The 22,267-nt window shown below is 45.8% G+C and overlaps 3 protein-coding genes across 4 annotated transcripts in view; all 3 read left to right on the plus strand.

The window, feature by feature from the left end:
- cep112 (centrosomal protein 112) overlaps positions 1-3,189 on the plus strand; it is an 88,843-nt gene extending 85,654 nt beyond the window's left edge. The window contains exon 30 of the mRNA XM_077619604.1: positions 3,047-3,189. The gene's annotated coding sequence lies outside the window, so the exon portion shown is untranslated. The remainder of the gene's footprint in view (positions 1-3,046) is intronic.
- On the plus strand, positions 1,357-17,721 carry LOC144088883 (axin-2-like). Of its 2 annotated transcripts, none has more exons than XM_077619599.1 (11): positions 1,357-3,228; positions 4,215-5,143; positions 7,276-7,398; positions 10,101-10,203; positions 12,317-12,457; positions 12,542-13,032; positions 13,115-13,291; positions 13,373-13,594; positions 13,662-13,790; positions 14,205-14,372; positions 16,548-17,721. In XM_077619599.1, exons 2-11 carry the CDS (start codon positions 4,335-4,337, stop codon positions 16,672-16,674), a joined length of 2,490 nt encoding a protein of 829 aa, XP_077475725.1. In that variant the 5' UTR covers positions 1,357-3,228; positions 4,215-4,334; the 3' UTR covers positions 16,675-17,721. The 2 variants fall into 2 exon arrangements, with proteins under 2 accessions (XP_077475725.1, XP_077475727.1); XM_077619601.1 differs by having other exon boundaries at positions 12,317-12,433.
- A 982-nt stretch (positions 17,722-18,703) lies between these two features.
- The window catches only part of tex2 (testis expressed 2), a 39,664-nt gene continuing 36,100 nt past the window's right edge, over positions 18,704-22,267 (plus strand). Inside the window, exon 1 of the mRNA XM_077619836.1 lies at positions 18,704-19,037. The gene's annotated coding sequence lies outside the window, so the exon portion shown is untranslated. The remainder of the gene's footprint in view (positions 19,038-22,267) is intronic.

Here is a 22,267-nt window from a genome sequence, read left to right on the forward strand (position 1 = left end):
CAGTAATATATTTTCCGGTAGGGCCTGTAGACGAGAACTCCCCCGATCTTGACTCAGTCGCAGACCAAGGGTCAGCTTCTCGAGGTCGGCGGAAGGAGTTGACAAGGTAGAATGTGAGAGTCCGACCGTAGCCCGTTAGCGTCCACGCCATTGTCGTGGCAATGCAAGGCTCCCCACCCGTGTGGGTTTTATGTTTGAGGTCGGCCTGATTTGTATCGGTGTTGCATATTCCATCTGCTACGTTGTGTATCTTGGCTGACGGAAGCGCTACATTGTGATTAGGTTCGCCTGGCATTGCCGTTTTCACCGTGACTCAAATGGTTTCATCGTGCCGAACAGTCACGCCACTTCAAGTCCTCACTGCGTTAGCCATCTGTAGCTAAATAAACAGGGGCATTGTCTGTCTGACATTGTGTTTTATAGCCGCATGACCCGCATGAGGCGCTTCTAATTCAGCTAGTAAAAGATGCAACAGATGGATGACCTGCAAATTGTTTCGCTATAATTCGCGACAGTCACTAGACACTTTGTTTGGAACACTCGCGATATAGGAGTGACTTTATGCTTGATCGCCTTTAAATTGACTCATCGGCGCCATTAATAGCGATCGACGTCCAATCCATTTGAAGTGGTAGAGTGGCAGCGACTGAATAGCTGCCACCCTCCCACTTCAATTCGGTTGGGCGTCTACAAGTGATAAACTCCATTCAATGCACGAAAACTATATGTAATTTGTTCCAGCCCTGAAACAAAGTTATAGTTACGTTGCCAGGTCAAAATAAATACGACAGAGCATGGAAAAGATGTACTTCTTTCTTATTTTCCCATGTCAAATGTCTTCATGATTTCATTTCCAATAAATCAAGGAATGACAGTTCCGTTACAGTGATTAGATAAGTTGACGCAACAAATAAATCAAATCAAATGGCTGCACGAGTAAGTCAAAAGTACCCCTGTACTATACTGAAATAATGTTCTCATCTAAGCTTATTAACCAATATACTAATTAATAGCTGTTTAATTGAACAAAGCGGCTATTCCCTTGACGAATGGCGGCTTTTGATTAGCTGGAGAAGTATACATTCCGCCATTTAATTGAGGAGCAATTATCGTGCCTGTCCTTACATGTCCGAGCCGTCAAAAGCAGAAGAAAGACATTATTTGTTGTAATTAAACACTTATTTTCAAAGCTGTTAAAGTGAAAGCGGATCATTTCCTTTGGCACAGTTGGTGTCCTTTGCCCTCAACGTCCACTTAGAGAATAATCAGGTTGCATGCCATTGACGGAATTAGAAATCCAATCTATTGTTGTTAATTCATGGGTTACCATTGACAGTGCTAGACGTCCAATCCATTGGGATTGGACGTTGGACTGATGCCAATCAGTTGATGCCCCTTCACAGGATTGGGAGGTTTTATGCTCAAGTATTTGCAAAATTTGTAGCCTCCTTGTCAGTTTGTGAGAATGTTACCACAGGTAGGCGCTGTTGAGTCAATTTATTACTTTGTGAGTGTGTTCAAGGTGTTTTACAGTTTACATTCGTATGTGTTTGCAAACCTTTTGGCTTGCATGGATTTGCAGCGTAAACAAAAGGGTTAATAGATTCTAATATTACTCTGTTATGCTATTCAAGATCATATTGCGGCTGTTTGTTGCACGTCGACGCATGCTTTTTGCCTCCCCGAGGCTTCCCATGGGTTAATCTGACAAAGTATGCAGGGAAAGAAAAAAGAAAAAAAAGGAGAGAGCAAAAAAAAAACTCTTTTGACCCCTAATGGGACGCTCCTTTAACCCATTGGCTACCATCGTCGATGCTAGACGTCCAATCCATTTTCATAGCGAATGATTACAATTTAGCTCATAATAGTGTCACTGGCATGGTGGAAAATAGTTAGCACATCCGTCTCCAAGTTCTGAGATCAAGGGTCAAAAGGTTAAAAGGCTCATGCCTTCCTGTGTTGAGTAAGGATGTCCTGATGCCAATTTTTGAACATCCGATCTGACCCGATTTTTTTAAAGCTATATTTAGCTGATACCGATCCGATGCCAATCCACAAGCGTAGTTTTAGACCCATTAAAATAAAGCAAAAATATAATGCAACCAGTAAATGACAAATCATTTTTTTATTAAAGTGGTCCCTGCTGGTTATATAGCCCAAACAGTGGGCATAGATTTGCCTAATTGTTTAATTCACAATGGCCAAAAAACATAAATATTGGATCGAATCCCCCGATACAGTCCGATACTCCAAAAATAGCCGATATTAAGTATCGGATTGGGACATCACTAGTGTTGACTTTCCTCCCCACGCCTGCGTGGGTTTTCTCTGGGTCCTCCGGTTTTCTCCAACATCCCCAAAACATGCAGCACTAAACGACCAGTGCCAATGGCACACCTTGCCACCACCAGGGGGGGCTGCAGTGCCCTCAACCCCCTAAATCTCTCGACTCTGTAAATAAGTTTTTGTTGTTGTTGCTTTTTTTTAATTACCAAAAATAGTCCGTTGCCCTATAAAGGGTTAAAGCATATGCAGCAAGTGAGGGATTGTAGTGATAATGCTATTGGGGCGGCGGATCAGTTACTTGTGACGCGTCAAAGCCTCGGGGAGTTGGCGCAAGATTGCTCGCCTTTGATAAGGTCCTGGCCGATCAAACCCGCGAATCGCGGTGAAAAACTTCACCGAAAAAGCTTCAACCTTAGCCAACCCCGATCCTCGATCCCCGCGTATGGTGTGTCAACCTCGCGGCACGTCGGCCCCACTTTGTCGGCGTTTCGGGGCGACGTGACGCGAGCAAGCACGCGGGTTGTTATGTAGCTTCCAGGACCAGGCGGTCGGCTGCTTAGTACTTTGAAGTGCGGTGGAGCGAACGAGTGAGTCGCCTTGAGGAGAAGGCGAGAGCCACAGTTGCGCCACGGCAGCCTGAAAAGCACCGCCAGCCAGCAGGAGAACTGGGGAGGAGGAGGAGGAGACTGTGAGGCGGGGAAGAGGAGAAGGAGGAGGGAGGAAAAAGCGCTGTTTTTCACCCCCCTTTCTCGCTCGCCAGTGCATTTTCCTCTCCGCCAAAGCGTGGACGGACGGACGGATCCCAACGTGGCGAGCAAACCAAGCCGGGAAGAGGGCCACCCTCGTCCCCATTGTGGATTATAAAACCTTCCGTGGATACAATTGGGACTTTTGGAAAGAAAGAGTTGGTGCGTTTAAGGAGCCAACTCGCCGGGGTCGATGGTAAGTTCTTCGCTCCCCTCCTTTTTCTTCTTTGGTGGAGTTCACTTTGATGTGCCGTTGACTCGCCTTTGAAGTTGCTTTCCAAGCCAGTTGGGAGGAGGCGCTTCTTTAAAAAAAAAAAGAAGCAACATTTTCCAACATTTTCCAACTCCAAACAAAACGATCGAGCATTTTTAGGGCACTTGAACGTCGCTTTTTTTATTGATACTGCGCGATATATATTTTTGAATTAGTGCATTTTCCAAAAGTGCTAGCAACACGACGTACCAACTCGCATTGGACTTTTGACACCGAGTTGGACTTTTTTTAAACTCGTTGTTTGCCATTGACGTCGATAGACGTCCCATCCATGAATTGAATAGTTTGGAAGGTCCGTTCATTCGTTACATGCCCTCCCAGTTGAAATAAATGGGAATGCATTCGCAACAGGAGGGTGAAAAGAGCCACATGGTTGGACGTCCACAATCGTCAATGGCACAAAGCGTTAAAGTCAATAAAACGCAGCGTGTGTTCCATGTTCTGAAGGAATTCTTCAAATTGAACTACCGGTTTCCAAAAAAACTCTATTTTCGGCACGTTTTACTTCTGTATCGGGGCTGAGTGTATCCCACAATTGAGTCTTGCAGGTAATAAGACGTGGAGCACATGTCCCACTTCATTGGACACCCCAGAAATGTTTTCCTTTCCAACAAACTAGACGATTTTGCACGAGAAGGCTTTCAAATGAGACTTCTAGCCCTCCATTCGAACCCATTTGGGAATCCATGACGTCCACAGTGGGGGTCCATTTGTGCAGAGGGTGGACAGTATGTAAAATAAAACGATATCAGTTTACGTAACGGAGGCGTAGAATTTCCCGCATACTGTGCGGACTGATGTGTTTTTCCTGTAAAAGTTATCCAGGGGGGTCGAAGGAGGGAGGAAAAAGTCTCCCTTTGAGGTTGAGGCGGATCAGGTTTTGATTAGATCAATACTTTGTGTTCTAGAGTGAAGACAGGCTGCCTGAGAGAAGCTCCCCGCTGACATAAGAGAGTGAGGAGATTACAGGCGAAGCTCAGAAGGCGGAACAACGTGCGTTCGTTCGCAAGGGCGTCTTCTTCAGAGCCATGAGCTGGCCGCTCGCGGACCACGTCGCCAGCAGTTTCCGAGAAGATGCCCCTCGGCCCCCGGTGCCCGGGGAGGAGGGCGAGGCGCCCCGCCATCCTTGCAAACGCGCCGTGATGAAGCCGGAGCCCGCCAGCAAATCGTTCGCGCTCAGCCCGCCGGGCTCCTCGGCCAGGAGGAACGAGGATGGCCTGGGGGAACCCGAGGGGAGCGCGTCCCCGGACTCGCCGCTGTCCCGTTGGACCAAGTCTCTGCATTCTCTCCTGGGGGACCAGGATGGCGCCTTCTGGTTTCGGACCTTCCTGGAGGCGGAGAAGTGCGGCGACACGTTGGACTTTTGGTTCGCGTGTAACGGCTTCAGGCAGATGGACCTCAAGGATACCAAAACGCAGCGAGTGGCCAAAGCCATTTACAAGCGCTATATCGAAAACAACGGCGTGGTCGCCAAGCAGCTCAAGCCCGCCACCAAGACTTTCATCCGGGATAACATCAAGAAGCAGCACATCGACTCGGTCATGTTTGACCAGGCGCAGACGGAGATCCAGACCAACATGGAGGAGAACGCCTACCAGATGTTCCTGTCCTCCGACGTTTTCTTCAAGTTCGCGAGGAGCGGCGGCGAGAACCCGGGTCACGTCAACCCCAACGGCCTCAGCGACCTGCAGGTCTTGTGCGGATATCTGCCCACGCTCAACGAGGAAGAGGAGTGGAGTTTTGATTTCAAAAGCAAGACGGCCAACGGACCTCCGCCAAAGACGCAGAGGAGCGCCGTGTCCGCGAGGGGGCTTGAGGTCATGGAGAGGGGCTACAGGTAAGAAAGAAGCTTTATTTTCATTACAAATTCTCTTTTCCATTCCTGGTTTTTACGCTGTCGCCATCCTGAGCAGGAGCAGCAGCTTTTTTTTTTTTGCTGGCACTCGACTGGATTTCCGGCGCTTTGAAATTGTTCCGCAGAAAAGGGGCTGGTAAAGCAGGGTGGTGGGGGTCTTCCACTGGAAAAGTTCAATCCGTGCAGGGCTGGCTCTGACCTTGACGCGTTTTGGCAGCGGCGCAAGTACACTTTTGGCTAACGACGATGATGTCATTTACCTTTCTCGTCACCTTTGTCACGAGTGCCACTGGAGGTGCGTTCAAACACGTGTTTACAGGCTCGTAAATCAAATCATCTGTCGGTGAGGCGCTTTTAATCGAGTGGCCTTCCAAAGTTCAACTCGTATAATGGCCAGTTATGTCGCCGTTTAATCTTTGTGTGTCATTTCGGTACTTTCGGATCTTAACCTCTACTAGGACAAGTATTTTTTTTTTATCCTTTTAAAAAACTTACCTCAAAGGATTAATGTTAAATATTAACATTTGGTGTTACCCAAAATGTGACATGCACACATGGACATCACGTGTGTCAATTGTAAAATTCTTCAAAGACTTAAGGATTGTTGCATTTTTATATCATTTTAATGATTTTTTCAATAAATATCGTCTGAAATCTGATTCCACAAAGGATGGAGATTTTCCTATCATTTAGAAAGACACCTGTTCACCAATGTGATATCAGTAGTTGTTATTGTTCATTTTACTAATCATTATTCATTTTATGAATGACTAACATTTAAAAAAATTAAAATGACTAAAAACAGAAATACACAAGTGAATATGTTGATAAATAATAATTACAATCTCTTTAATACAAAGCTGGGAATGGCTCCAGCACCCCCCGCAACCCCAACGAGGATAAAGCAGGTCAGAAAATGAGATGAGAGAGATATGAGACTTTAATACAAGTTTATTTTCCCCTTTTTGTCTAAAAATTTTTTTTTTTAAAAACAGCATATTTACGGTTCTACACTATTTTTAAAAGATTAAAAAACAAGAGTTTTAAGCATTTAAAAACTACATTTAAAAAAAGTTTAAAAACTTAAATACAAATTCTCAATTTTCAATGCCGTCACCAACGGGCATCCAATCCATGTTGACTGGGAGGGGCAAAAAAAACATTTAGCGCCATCAATGGCAACCAATGAGTTAAATAGAACAGTGGGACGATCCCCCATCCACACACACACACACACACACAAGTTCAGTTGTCATCATCCAGATTCAAAACATGTGGAACCTATTTCTCCCTTCTCGCGTCACTTTGCATCTTCTCATCTAATGCTTTGAAAACATAAAAAAAAATCCCAAACAAGCCCAAATGGCAGCAGCTACAGTTGAGAATAAGCCACCCCCCACCCCTTTTCCCTCTTCCCCTTCTCCTCTCTTCTTCCCTCTTTCTTGTTTGCGTCAACTCTCCTCTGATTCCCCCCTTTGCTGCTCTCCCCCGCCTCCCTCCACTTTTATCCGTTTTCTTTTGAGAAGTCACGGATGCATTTGGAGCGCAAGTGAGGGGAAAGGAGCTGAAAAGGGGAGGGGGGACGTATGTGTATGTGTGTGAGGGGGGGGCTTAGTGCACCTCTTGAAATAAAGCGAGGGAGGAGAAAGGATAAATGAGAGGGGAAGAATGCAAGGCCAGCTGTGTTAAATACCTGACTCTTTGCGAGCCCCTCTGAAGGTCAAGCCCAGAGCTGGGGGCCCAATACGGTGTTAGTCATGCTAGCCCACCCCTCTGTTTCATTCCTTCTGGCCACTCCCACTGCCCCTCTGGCTCCGCCCCCCGTACCGTGGCAAGGATGCATGCACAGCGGGACGTCAATGCCGAGGAAAGAGTGAGTGCGAACAGGGGAAGTGGAAAGCTGCTGGCTTATTAAGACGGAAGAAATGGGGCAGAGGAGGGGGTGGTGGAGTGGGGGGGTGTTCCCACTGCAGCCCAATTGCAATTTTAGCTTGCCGAGTAGACGTCTCGAAGCGTCTGCCGCATCAACTTTGACGCAAAGCATGTGTAAGATGTATCGATATGGTGTTAGCTTTGGCTCGTGCTAGCGCTCACCGCACGTTTCCCGATTTCAGGTCGTACAAGGGAATCGACGCGTGCCACATGGGCTCCTTGGCGCCGGTCAGCAGCACCAATGACAGCGAGGTGTCCAGCGACGCCTTGACGGACGACAACATGTCGGTGACGGACGGCAGCGTGTAAGTTGACGGAAAAGTTGGGGGGTTTCCTGGGCCCGGTTGGCATTCTGATCGAGTACAAGGGACGAGTTTGGAAGTAAATACATGATGGCATTAGATAACCAATCTATGTGAACTGGGAAGGACTGGCAGCGATGGAAAGATTCCAGTTCACGTATATTGTAGGTCTATCGCTGTCAATGACGGGCCATGACAGGACCAAATAACTTTGTTGAGACTTTAATGGAACATATCGTTGCATTCTTCCACTTTTTTAAACTACCGTCATTACTTCTTGATATATTCTCATTGGTTTGTCATTAGGCCAATAAGAAATATTTGGATATAAAATGTGTTTATTTTGGATTGTTATATTGAGGGGTACCGGCAAAAACATCTTTAGAGATTTTCGTCATACTAGGAGAGTTTCCCCTAAAAAAATAAGACGTTGTTATGGTGCGATCTGCACTACCATGTTTTACATGAATTTTAAATGGTATTTTAATTGTGATTATTATTCACTCCAATAACTCATTTTTTCAATGGAATACTCCAGAAAATACAGGATAGCTTGCATTTCCAATTTTTTCCTCTTTTTTTTTTATTAAGTAAAGAAAGAAAAAGAAGAAAAATAGCAAAAAATAACATGAAAAAAAATTGGAAGCACTAATTATTTATACATTTTATATTATTGAATTTTAAATATTTTTCTCATTCTAAATACATGTAATGAACCATTATTTAATACATATTCATCCATTCATAAATTTGTCAATTCCTAAAACAAAATTAATACAATTGAAATGAATAATATTTAAATTAAATGACTGCCCGAAAAGAGTCTGAACTGAAAGCTTGAAAAACAAAAGCATCATTAAACCACATAAAAGATTGGCTGTTATCTCCAACAATTGACACACATTCACTCCATTTTCTTTTCCAATTGAAGAGGAATCGGAGCATGAAAATGTCGCCTCTGATTGCTTTCAGTGACGAAATACACTTCCCACTAATCACGGAAATCGACCTCAGATTTTTCACAATCAACTAAGGCGATCATACAAAAGTTCCGCCCTATTAAATCTCCTTACCGCCGACCTTGATGAATTCGCCCATTGGTTGACATTGGCAATGATCAACGTCTTTGGAGGGGAGGACAGGAAAGACTAGGATATGACGGGGCCGGGCCGGACGAGTGCGGCGGTTTAACTTAATCGCCGCCATGGAGGACGTTTGTTTGGACTGGGACAGATGGTCATTATTCGCGAGAAGACGTCATCTCGAATTGGCGTCAAACACGGGTCTGCCCTTCTTCTGATTTGTGTATACTTTGTACGGTGACACGCCGCCCCGTCGTCTGATTTGTTTCCCTGTCAGAATGCGGGCCTAATGGGCCCGCAAACACGCGAATCCCATGTGCGGAAAATGAAGTGAATAGAAAAGAAGCTAGGGGAAAAACAGCAGGAGAGGACGCAGTTGGGTGGGAAGAGAAAGAGAGCGGCGGAGGGGGAATTTTTGCTTATATCTTATTTATGGATTTGCTTGGACGCTGGGGAATGCAGCTGCGCGCAGACTTCAAACATTACCTTATCTTACAAACCAGGCTTTTGATGTGCGGAGATCAGAGGCAGCGCTTGCCAAATGAAGATTGGGGAGGGCGGGGGAGAGGCGGCAGCAGCGGCGGGGGCGACCGCGCTTATGCGCATGACTGTGGCATTTCAAAGCACAAGTAGAAAAGCGCTGCCTGGTTAGGCACGGTCACCGGGAAACCAAAAGACCCCGTTTGGCTCTCTCAAGTGTTCTGGTTTTGAAGCGCAGACCGCCGCGTTTGATCCCTCCAGTTTAGTCGGTCGAGCCCCTCGGATGAGCTCGAACCGGGGGGAAACTTGGTCAATCGGTGGTGGTAAGGATAGACTAGTTTTCAATGAGATAGCTTCTAATTTGAACTTCTAATTCCTATTCACATGTTGTTATTTATGAAGATAGTTACTGAAAAGAAGTTCAGTTTGAAGACCGGACTGTCACAATTAGTTGATTTATCTTCCGACTAATCGATGGGCGACCATTTTTAATAATTGATGAATCATGTCGAGACAGTAGGCGTGTTTAAATTAATTCTAGTAATTGGGAAAACTGAAATTCGGCAATGAAAAGCACTAAAATATAATAAATTGACCTGAGTTGATCACACTCAAACACACGGAATACAGATGAGTTGCTTTAAAAGTACTTTCACTCTTTATAGTGCACTCATTTGACTTTCAATCCATTTTGAATGAACCACCATTCCTTAATAACACACCACGTCCAACTCTCCACTTGTACATATAATACTTTTATAAATAAAGATCAGGTACTTTTAAAATAGTTTTCTCTCTTTATTGGGCCCTCATTTAACTCATTAATTGCCATTGAACCAATGTTCATTGGCCCCTCCCAGTCGAAATGGATCGGACGTCTTGCGCCGTCAATGGAACTGATTTACTGTAACTGAACTGAATATTTGAACACTCGTAGACATTTTTAAACTTTTATTAACGTTTTTTAACAAACAAACAACTAATTTTGTCTTACGGGGAACACTCTTACTGAAAGATGTCCCTTCAAAGCTCTAATTTTAATATCAGACACCAATCTCCTCACAATTTATTCATCTAATCTTTAAATTTGTCTGACAGTGACTCATTTTGACTCCGTGTCTGTTTTTTTGTGTCTTTTTTCAGAGATGGCATCCCGCCTTACAAACTGAGCTCCAAGAAGCAGCTTCAGAGGGAGATGCAACGCAACGTGCGCATGAACAGCCAAGTGTCGCTGCCTGCTTTCCCTGTAAGTAGATTAACGCGCACAAGCGGCACACACGCGGCACTTTTTTTCAACCCGGTAGCGCGCCGTCATTTCCATACCACCCTCCGTTCCGGGTCCCCTGCTTCTATGAATAGTCGCGCGCCAAAGTGCACGCGACAATCCAACAACAGCAAAAAAAAAGATCTGAGAAGAACCGTCAGAAGAGCTCGCCTCCCACTCACAGGCTGGCACGCACGAGCCCTCTCGCTACCTTTGGTGTCACCTCCACCCCCAGTTAGGGTTCCTTGAAGTCAGCGGGAGAGCAGGAGGTCTCTAAGCTGTTTATCGCCACGGTGCTCACGACACGCCGGGGTTTCTTCTTCCCCGACTCGCCATGCAAATATGGAGAACACAGCCGGAGAGACGAGGGGAAGATCTGCCGCTTTATCCCGAGGGCTCCGAAATGAGCCCGACCAAAACACAAAGATACTCAGACGCCGTGCACGCGCACCGCGCTTTGATCCGAGGATGAATGGAGCACGCGCGCGAGAAAGTGACAACTTCCAACAGAGTTGGCCCCCTTTTTCCTCCGCCGCAAACCCCCCCTCTCTCTCTCGAGGTGAGGGATCTAAGGGAAGAGTTTGAGCGTGTCATGTGAGCTTTCAGTGGGTCAAAGGGGAGTTGCTTGCTTAAGGCTCTTAATAGAAGCTAAATTGAGGTTTTGGAAGAAGCGTTAAAACAAGTATCTTGTGAAAATAAACTCGGCGTAACCTCAAGTTTCGTCACCGTTTCGACACGCACCATTTTGGGGATGGGGGGGGGTGCCAGATCCGCAGATTGGCTCTGGCAAGTCGTCTCCCTCTCCGGCGCTCGCGCTTTGCTTTCTTTTCACTTTCGGAGCCTTGTTGTTGTTTCCCCGTCTGATTTTTGGCGATGGCTGCCGTTCCCCGGGTGCCGCACGCAGCCTCGGGCTCCGTCGGAACGTTTCTTTTGCGCACTTTTTTTTTTTCCTCCTCCCCTTCATCTCTACTACAAAGGAAAGGGAGAAAACAAAAAAAGAGGAGGAAAAATCAAGAAAGCCTCAGTGCAAAAAAATGCAAATAATTTAATATGAGCACATACGCATGTATGTGTGTGTGTGTGTGTATTCTCTGTCACTTTAGGAGCTCAAAGCTGCCCAGTGTGTGACAGGGGATGTGGGGGGGATACATTATCTCAACCTTTCTGATCTTCATCCTTTTTTGTGGCACCTTTTATGTGCCTCCTTTGCTCTCCTCACGTTCCTTTTCTCTGCCCTCCTGCGCTCATCTTTGCATCTGGGCCTGTTTTTAATCCCTCATCCTTCCTCCCTGGAGTTCTCTTCGACCCCCCGTCGTTATGTGCTTTTTTTTTTTATTCCTAAATGTAATGTGACTGCTTCCCATTGACCCCCAAAGGACCGCACGCACACACACACACACCTATTTCACCTCGGCCCGACTCCCGCTTGGTTTTTGATTTTTGACTGGGGGTCACTTTGAAGTGAGGTGGCTTTACCTCATTCATTTTTACTTGGATGCCTGCCATTGGATGATCTTATTTTAGTCCCGACGGACATTCAATCCATTTAAACTCTCAAAATGGATTGGAAATCTATCACTCTCAATGACACCCAATGAGTTAATTTGCTGAAGGCTTCTCAAAATGGGCAGCTTTTGGGATGTTTTTGAATGGTGTACCACACTGAAACACAATCTGTGAGAGTTTCTGAGGTGGCAGTTTACTCCTAGATCATTTACAGGGTTCATTTTTAAAGATTTGTCTGTTGCTGTCAAAATATGTTCATTTATGGAATAATGTTAAAGCCCTTGGAGTTGTTGATCTGTTGCGAGAGTTACTGCCGTCCGTCACTAGTAAATCGTGTTCTTCTCAAAGTGGCAACTAATAAGTTAATTATGAAATAATGTTAATGCTGTTAGAAGATAAGGAAGATTTTTCAGCTGTTTTAGCTTAGTTTGTGTTGCATGTTGATATATGCTGACTTTACTGTGCAGTTCATGTAAAATCAGGAGCAACTCTGGTTCGTCTATCATCATTAACAGCAACCAATCAAAAGACCCCCACCCAGCATAACACCGGCAATCTCGGATAACGGTTATTTTGCTTCCTTCTGTAGCGCACCCGCTGCCCTCTCAAGGAAGGCGTCCCGGTGGAGCCGGCCAAGTTTGCGGCGCAGCTCATCTCGCGCTTGGAGAGCCTGAAGAGGGAACAGGACACCCTCAACTCTCTGGAGGTGAGGCTGCAGCAGATTCAGGAGGTTTGTGTGATTCTCACTGGAGTATAAAGAACAACGTTGTTTTTTTATGGAGTCGACTCCTAACAATGTACTACATGTCGCTAGGAGGAAGAAAGAGAGGACACAGAGATAGTAGGAAGTGCTCAGCAGATCCACCCGTTGAGCCTCCTCCCCGGTTCCTCCGAGGAGGACCCCCAGGCCATTCTGGACGATCACCTGTCTCGCGTCTTGAAGACCCCAGGCTGCCAGTCACCCACAGTCATCTGGCACTCGCCCCGCTCCAGCTCTCCGGAGCATGGGCCCTTTGCCCGAGCAGGATTGGGACTCAAGGCTTCCCTCTCGGGACCCGAGCAAGGCGCCTTCACGCTCAGCCTGGGCCCCAGCGGGACCCTGGTGAGCACAAAGCACATCCACCACCACTACATCCACCATCACGCCGGCCCAAAAACCAAGGAGCAGTTTGAGAGGGAGGCCGCCCTCCGGGTACGCACGCTGTGCTCCAGCAGCTGCGAGCGTCCGCCCTGCCAGCCTTACCAGCGGAGTCGCAGCCTGGGCCGAGAGATGTGCGGCGCCGTCTCCGTCGACGCCGGCCTGGGGTCAGTCTCGACAGACCGCCGTTTTGATTTCCGTTCCATCATCGGCCTTAGCTGATTTTTTATTTTGTTTTGCTCCCATTAGTCGTTCCAGCTCGCTGTCCAGACGCGCGTGTCGCTCTGGGGTCGAGGAGGATGCGACCGAGAGATGCGCCGAGGAGGGCGGCGACGCCCTCCAGCTGCCCAGCGACACGGCGGACCCCGCTCAGAATGTCTTGCAGTGGCTTCTCGAAAGCAAACGGCAAAGCAGGCACAAGTCCAGGTAAGCCGGGTTGTCTTTTGGGAAAGTTTTGGCCAGTGCCGTCGCATTTCGTGTCATTTCAATTCACATTCCTTCTCGCAGCGGCACACAAAGCACCAAAAAATCTTTCGGAGGCTCCCCGACGCAGACTCACACGTGGGGCGGAGGTGGAAACTGTGCCCACCTTCGCAGTTACCAGCCGTCGCAGCCCTTCATCCAAGACCCCGCCATGCCCCCCCTACCCCCTCCCAACACTTTGGCTCAGCTGGAAGAGGCGTGCCGCCGACTGGAGGAGGTGTCCACCACCAAGACCGTCAAACCACGGTACGGCGCGCTTTCAGAGCCGTATCCCCTGTCCTCGTTCGGTCACTGACGGCGATCCTCTCCGCAGGCATTCACTGTCCAGTCTTCAGCGGGACAAGACCCACCTTGTGCCTGTGCAGAGTGGGGCGGCGTCCGCCCTTTTGTCTCCTGCCAATCCTAACCCAGCCACCGCCAGCCCTTGTCCCCAATCAGACGAGTACGTCTCCGCCGACTGTTCATCTTCCTCTCGTGTAAAGTAAAATCCGGAAATGTTGTGTCGTTGACGCGCCACCTGACAGAGACACGGATTTTATTTCTGTGTATCACTTTTACTGGCCGTCCTTCAGTGGACTGCCAGTTGGCCTGGCTGAGCCAAGCTTAGCAAAGAGAAAGATTCTCTGAAGTGGGCCTACAAAGCCTTGGCCCGAGCTGAAGGGGAATTGATAACATTGTAGCCCCCTCTTTCTTGGTGCGCATGCATACAACATAGCAGCTTGTACTCATGGGCACTACTGGGTCACGCAGTTTCAGCCGGCCTGGTTATTTTACAGCCAAGACTGGCTTTCGCTCTTTTTGCGAGGTTGCTCTGTCAACTGGCCATTCATGCCGTTTGTCTCGATGTTTTTTGCAGTGCCGCAGAATGTCGAAAAAGTTCCACAAGCCACGGGCTCAGCAGCGGGGAGACGGTGGTGACTTACTTCTTTTGCGGGGAGGAGATCCCTTACCGGAGGACCATGAAGAGCCACAGTCTCACCCTCGGCCATTTTAAGGAGCAGCTGCGCAAGAGGGGAAGCTACAGGTGGGTGTCTAGATACATTTTGAAGGAATTAGGGGGGGAACAAAAAAAACTAAACTGGATGAGATGTATCTAGGAACCTTTTTCACTCTACAGCAACGCTTATTTACAAACATCATGATAGGAGTGCGTAGTGGGGATTTTTCCACGCATTTGTGGTGCTATGTCAGCATTGTGGCTGTGAGATCATAAGCGGTCTGGCAAGTCAGCGAGGTGTTGAAACAACTTTTGCACCCAACACTTTCATGCTCCACAAGTCAATATGGGGGACGTAAACAAACAAGCACAACACCTCATTGTAATATCTTGAGTTTTGTTAGAGGGAAGAATAGGTTAGCAAAATTTTGCCTTTTTTGTTGTTGTTTTTATTACCATTTATTTAAAAAAAACTCATTCGTTACATGGAAGCTTAACATCTTGGGTTGGACTATTTTTAAGCTAATTTTAATCAATAATGTCCCCTATTGTGTGGTTGCACCAATTGTTAATTTTTTTTACATAAAACGTGAACTCATTTAAGACGTATCAATGCTAACTTAAATTGAATCTGGAACAAGGTTGTTATCGTTACCAAAAACAACAAAGTGACGAAAACTAAAATTGATTCTAAAAATTTCAATTAAGGACTGAATAACTCGAAAAACTAACAAATGAGAGAGGGCAAAATCATAGGTAAATAAAACTCAACTATAATGAAAAAGCCTTTGGATCAGAACTGAACATCACCATCCTGTCTGAAATAAAAGCATACGAGGGGCTTCTTTGCCCACTGCCTGCACAGCCTTTAATTGTTTTGATATTTTTGAAATACCAAAAATGTGCCACCTTAACGCATGTGCTGCTATTGACGGCAATTCAAATCAACACCTGTGCGCGCCAAGCTTAGCGATAGTCAGTTTTGGATATAAAAAGAAGTTCTCTTATCAGTTGGCTTCAGGTTTTAAGCCTGTATTTTGGGAGGAGAAGTGAGAAGGACAAAAGGGAGGGCTGCTGGCGTGGGGGGGGGGATCGGAAGAGAGCTCGAACTACAGCGATCTGGGTCCCATCTGGTATTGATTTCCATGCTAAGGCACACTTAATACGCGGCTTTGAAGCTCCGGCCGCTTTCATTTCAACCAACAAAGACTCTCACAAATGGCCAGCATGCAAATGCTTCACTGATGCTATCAAAAAGGGTGGGGGCTTTTCCCTTTGCTCTTTTTGCATAAACTGTTTTGGCTTTTTTAGCCTTTTTAAAGGCAAAATGATCAACTGCTGAAGAAGAGTTCATAATCCAACATAGGTACAGGAACTAGGAGCAACAATTGTGACAAGCGCACTTCCACGTGATCGTTGCACGCCGTCTAATACCCCCTTGCTCCTTCCGCTCGGCTTCCTTTCCCTCTGGCGCGCTATCACAACTTCCTGTGTCACACCAGCCACTTTTTTTTAAAGGAGAAGAGATTAATGGCAGCCAGAAAATGTGTAGAGTTGGGTCGTTTCTTCAGCATGGCAGCGGTTCAACAAAGAACAGTAATGCTGCGCGCTGCCAGACGATATTGGTGCCAGATGTCAGCGCTAGCAAAAAAAAAAGGGGGGGGGGGGGGACAGGGTGCAGATGTACCCGCATTAAAAATGAGCTAATTCGCTTCCATTGACGAATATAGACGTCCAATCCATTTGGACTGGTAAGATTGGGAGCTGAACAAGCTCTTGGCACCAAATCGCTGAAAGGCGACCATTCACTGCCAGACCTCAGTTTTTCATTAACGGCCACCCGCGTCCTCATTGGCCACACCTTCCTTTCCATGTTTTTCTCAGGACTACTTTTATAAGAATTGCGTGTTCTCGTTAAAAAACAAAATGCGCGCAAACATTCCAGTCCGACCCACACACGTACATGCATATGGAGCGAATCAAGGCATTTTTCCCACTATTACATTGTTAGGGGTGCATTCTGAGCAAGACCCCCCTCTTTAGTAACTCCCCCATGCTGGTTTCTCTTCCGCAAAAATGAGGTTGGTGGTGGCTTGCATCATTAATGGCCCAGTGAAGTGATGAAGCCGCCCTTTACTTAGCTCGCCTCTGCTAGCACCTTCGCCCTTTTGGACAAAAAAAGTGTTTTTTCCTGTTTATCTGAACTAATTAACCTTCAATTATTCTTAATAACGTCACCTCTCGTCTCCATTTTGGCGATAGGTACTATTTCAAGAAGGCCAGCGACGAGTTCGAGTGTGGCGCCGTATTTGAGGAAGTTTCGGACGACGGCTCGTTGCTGCCCACCTACGAGGGCAAAATCCTGGGCAAGGTGGAAAGGATGGACTGAGGCCAACGGACTTGACAGCCTCTGAAATTGAACGACCGCTTGTCGAGCAAGTGAACCGGACTGCCAAGCCCTTCCCCACGTGACGCTTGTATTGTAGTGTAAAGACCTTTATCGCTATTTATTGAATATTTCCCGGCCCCACAACCTGACACTTCTTCCATGGACACGCTGCTTGGTGATGGATGGGAAAACACAAAAGTACTCCACTTATTTTTTTTTTTTTTGTGATTCCCACTTCTACAAGAAAATTCCTTTTTTTCTGGCTGCAAACTTCACAAATACCTCTGGTGTTCCATGGGGCAACAATGACAATCTGAGATTTACTACTGCAGTGCTTTTTGTGCCCCCACCCATCCTCCCCACCCGCACCCCCATTTTCTCCAAGAGTCACTTTTACCGTTGAATTCTCCTCTCTGGGACTCGCCTTGATTCGTCTCGTCGCAGTGCCTTTGTTTGAGTGGCGCAGGCGTTGCACAAATAGCCCACACCCTCGAAAATCACCCCCGTTGACGGCGGTGGACGCGCTAATACATTTGGACTGAAACGGATCGGACGTCCATCGTCGTCAATGGCGGTCAGCGGGTTTAAGAAAAAAAAAGTGTTTACACCCCGAAGAAAAACGACCAACAGAAAGTGCTCCCCAAATGTGCTTTTTGTGTGCGCGAGTTGATTTGTGTGCAACTCCGAGCTGCATGATGATGATGATATGAATATGATAACACTATTCCACGACGTAGTGTTTGTATGGAGTACAGCAGCTGTGCCTACATGGATTCTTCCCGTGTTTGACCCCGTTTTAAGGGGTCCCCTTACTCCCTTGGTTTTCACAAGGGGCTTAAAAACAAATGATTCAACTAAAGATATTTTTATGCATTTTTATCGATATCCCCTTTCATCCTCCTTTTGTGTTTTATAATATTTTTCATGGCTTCCTCGGCTCCACTTAAAACTGTAAATTATGCGTTCTATAGAGCTCGGTACTTTAATTATTGTAATTATGAAGAGATGTAGCCTTTATTAAAATGTTCTATTTTTCAAATGAGCAAATGGCTTCCTATGGTTTTCTTGCGGTGGGGAGTCGATGGATGTATGGATGGAATTCTTATTTAATTGGAACGTGTGTGTGTGTGTGTGCTGGAAACTCGAACGCGCATCCACCCTGCTGCGGCGAGCAAACTCGCCGGATCCTCGCTGGAGAAATCTCCGTCAGATTTGCATCCATTATCAGCTCTTAATTTACTCCCTGTTGGAAATTAAAGCACATTGCATTAATTTGGGCGCCAGAGCCCGGCTGTGTTTTTAAGCGTTAGCCAAGCGCTCAACTTAAAGGGCGCCTTAATGAGACTGTTAGTCAAAACATGCTATTTACATGCGTACCGTTGGGACTTTTTCAGACATTTCTCTTTAAAGTCGGATGTGACGTCACCGCGTCCGCCAGTAAACAAACAACGCGTTACTAATACCCATTTCCTGTCTCGGAGCACGACGCTTTCATTCGGTAGAAGACGTGCAATTACGGCTTGCAAATATGTAATTTTAATTTCAGAAATAGACGGCTTAAAACGGCACAATGATGTAGTCCCTAGCAAACACGTAAATAGGGAATTTTTCCATTTTATTTTTAGTGCCCGGATTATAATGCGTGCCCACTTGTGTCCGCATGTGTACCAATTTAGCGGAGTGCCACGTGGGCGTTGGTGACAACATGAGAAGGAATTAAATTTAATTGTCTTTTACAACCCGTGCCTGTGTGGGTTTTCTCCAGGTACTCCGGTTTCCTCCCACATTCCCAAAACATGCATGGTAGGCTGATTGGACACTAATTGCCCTTAGGTATAGATGTGAGAATGAATGGTTGTCCGTCTCCTCTGGCCCGAAGGCAGCTGGGATAGGCTCCAGCACCCCCCGCGACCCTAATGAGGATAAAGCCAATCAGAAAATGAGATGATAAAAAACAGCACAATGTGATTTTGGTATCTTTTGAAAGCATTTACATGACAAAGGATTTCTCTCATTCACCCTAATGGATCATTTAATTGTGAAAGAACCTAAACATAATCGGAAGCACTGAACGTATTTTATTTTGATATCTTTATTTCGTCGTTTAGTCATTTTAGCCGAGTTTATTGCCTGGCTTGACTATGTTTTTAATTGCTACAGTTTACTGCAAACATTGATTCACAAGCAGTAAACGTGGACGTCGCGCGTGAAGATAAATATTCAAGTTGAACATTTGCAAGAAAAAAAACAACTTTGGGGAACGCACTTTTACGACCGTGATCATCACAGCTGTCCAGGATCGAACTAATTTAGCAGCACTAAATAGTTCCGCATGCGCGATACCTCAAGCTGCAGCGTCCCCAGTAAGTACCATCTATTTCAATTAATGTTTGCAATCGTATTACTGTATCGGATCATGAATTATTGTTGTGCACAGCAGAAATTTGGATATGAATACTATAACGAAAGATGTGTTCACTCAATTTAGGTTGCATGTGCGTTTTTCCCAGCTAAAATAGTACGTATATAAACCTCGGTGTGTATTGGTAGCTATTTTTTAGACATGGTCACGATAAAGCCTGTTTTTACTTATGATCTGAAGCGCTGGCATACTTCATCAGAGTTAACATCTCTCTCATCTCATTTTCTGAACCGCTTTATCCTCACTAGGATCGTGGGGGGGCGTGGGGGAGGGTGCTGGAGCCTATCCCAGCTGACTTTGGGCTAGAGGCGGGGCACACCCTGAATTGGTGGTCTGCCAATCGCAGGGCACAAGGAGACAAACAACCATTCACGCGTACTTATACCTAGGGGCAATTTAGAGTCAACCTACCATGCACGTCTTTGGAATGTGGGAGGAAACCGGAGTACCTGGAGAAAACCCACACAGGCCCAGGGTTAACATGCAAACTCCACACAGTTGGACCGACCTGGACTTGAACCCAGGACTCCCACTGTGAGGCCGTTGCGCTAACCACTCATTCGCCGGGCTGCCCATCACACTCAACATGATAGACAAAACTATTAGTGAAAGAACCACATTTGTGTTAATATTTATGAATAAAGAATATTAAAACACAAACGTCCAATTTAGAAAAAAATGTCATAAGCATTTTCAGAATTCATAATTTAGGAAACATGATACTCGGTTTATTGATTGTTTTCAGATTAAAATCTTGAAAGTACGTAGTGGGGGATATTTTGAAGAAATTTGCACAATTATCTTAAACTGACATGTACCAAATCTATTGAAATAATTTTAGCTTATTGTATGAAGAAAATGTAAATAAGTACGATAATACATGGTGTGGGGACTGACAATTCCTTGAGTGGAATTTGTGTAAAAAAATATATATATTAGCCCTCAATTGATGTTATGACAAATGGGAATGAGTAACCTTTATCAATATGGATTGGACATTTATCCCCATTTATATCTCTCTGGTTTATATTTTGCTCAATGCAATGTCATTTAATCACTGTTCCCCATTCAACTAAAACTTTACCATTATTACTTTTGCTAATACCTCAGCATTTTTCCCTCCAAGATCACAGTTCCAATGCCATCATCCATAATTCATCCTAAATATGTAACAACTGTTAGGCATCTGGCATGCGCACCACCTCCCTCCTTTTTCAAGTGGTGCAGCTTTCGTATTGAAAGGGCATCATGATATTGTTCAAATACCATTTGGGGGTTCCTTTCATCAGTAAAGGTCAGTGCATACACTTGAAGGCCACCCTTTGGACTCTTCACAAGCTCTCGCTCAGCGCCGCTCCGCAGTCTGGAGGACCTTGTGAACGGTTCTTTTGTGTCTGCGGCTATTTTAGATTGACTTGCCTCTTTTTGGTAGAAAAAGCCACACACTTAGTTGAACTTTGAGGAGGGGTGTTTGTGGGGGCAAATACGATGAGGCCTGATTGAAAGCAATAATGTTTTATCTTTCGAAAATGTTGGTTGTGGGAGTAAGAAGTAAATTGGATGCAGTGGAATTTTACTTCACTGTTTCCCATGAGTGCTATTTTCAAAAAGACTGACGGCACTGAACCACTTCCGCTTGTCGGGAAAGATTTCTAACTATATTTGTGGGAATTTTTATGGAACTTGCTTTGTCTTACTGGAATACAAAATGTCATTCCCCAAACTTTCCCACAACTTTGGAAGGCTGCAATTGTCCATAAGTGTCATCATGAAAGGATTTGAGTTCTCACTAAATGTGACTGGTGACCAGCCCGCTTAGTTGACCTCTGTGTGATTCTCAAATGGGAACCTCAGGCCAAAGAACCATATTATGGACACTAGTTGGGCAAATTCAACTGTCAGAATGGTCATCTTTATTGTCTAAATTCAAATAAACTGCAGGAATTTGCAGAGAATGCAGTTTATGGCGAGCCGGTTTCTCTTTGACTTGTGTCAAAGAGGTTTATGATTGGGCAACAACCTTGGTATGGATGTCATCAGACTTGTTTGCCGGCAGTGATCCTGATTTAAAGTATTGGTAAGATAAGCAATAGCTAGTTTAGGCACTAGTTTGAGAACCCAGACAATGAATATGATCATCTAATCATGGCAGTTCAATATCTAATTCCTTTTAGGTGCCCTTCAGAATTATCCAAATATTTCCTCTGGATCTTTGGCATTGTTTTCTACTTTGTGTTTACATTCTTGCGATGTTGACACGTCAGTCGTTGGCGGTTGGTATGACTGCGTGCCATCCTGCCGCCGCGTGTCCGGATCCCCGCATGCTATTGTTCCCCGCCGACGCTATGCAGCATCCGCTACCTGCGGTCTGGATCAAAGACTCCAGCTGTGAACATCAGTCAGATGGCAACCTAAACAGGAAGTGGAATCAGGATCACGCACCAGCGATTTGATTGGATAAGTCAAGGCTTTGACGTCAGTGCACCATCTTCCGTTTCCAAAAAATTGGGTATAAACCTTTTCTTACCGTTGTACACAATAGGCGCCAGCGTACTTCCAGGTGGCAAAAAAGTATCCAATGCACGCCAAATATTCCACAACAGAGTCTTATGAGGGAGCAAGACCCTCAATTTTAGGTCCCAAACCCCCTCATTTGCACCGTGGGTCAGCCTCATGAGTCGTTCCACACAGGCAACATCCCAGACAACCGTGGGAGACTGCGGTCTACCCAAAAGGGGGCCTCATCTGGAACCTGGCCAGGCGCCGCTGCGGTAGCCGTGAGAGCACATGACCACTCGTATGACCTGATATTCCTGCGCCTTCGGCTTCCAAGACAGACGCCATCCATCAAACAGGAATGAGTAGGGTTAGAATTGCGGCTTTTACAGGGACGAAGGCCTCACTTTGATGGCCATTGGAGTAGCAGGAAATCATAAAAAGATACCGTTAGAAGAGTTGACTGGAGGTTCATTTTCTATTCGCCATTCAAGAAGGTATTGGATGATGTACAGTGGCGTCTCATCAGTATTTTGTCTTCTCTTTGTGGTCTTCTACTTCTTCCTTGGCAATCACCCCATGATTTTGCAGTTCGATCTTAGGAAGCCTGCTTATTCATGTCCAATGCTCAGTCAACGTGAAATTCTTTGTGCAGTGCAACACAAATGAATCACG

Source organism: Stigmatopora argus, chromosome 14, assembly GCF_051989625.1.
Source record: "Stigmatopora argus isolate UIUO_Sarg chromosome 14, RoL_Sarg_1.0, whole genome shotgun sequence".
Taxonomy (NCBI): Eukaryota; Metazoa; Chordata; class Actinopteri; order Syngnathiformes; family Syngnathidae; genus Stigmatopora; species Stigmatopora argus.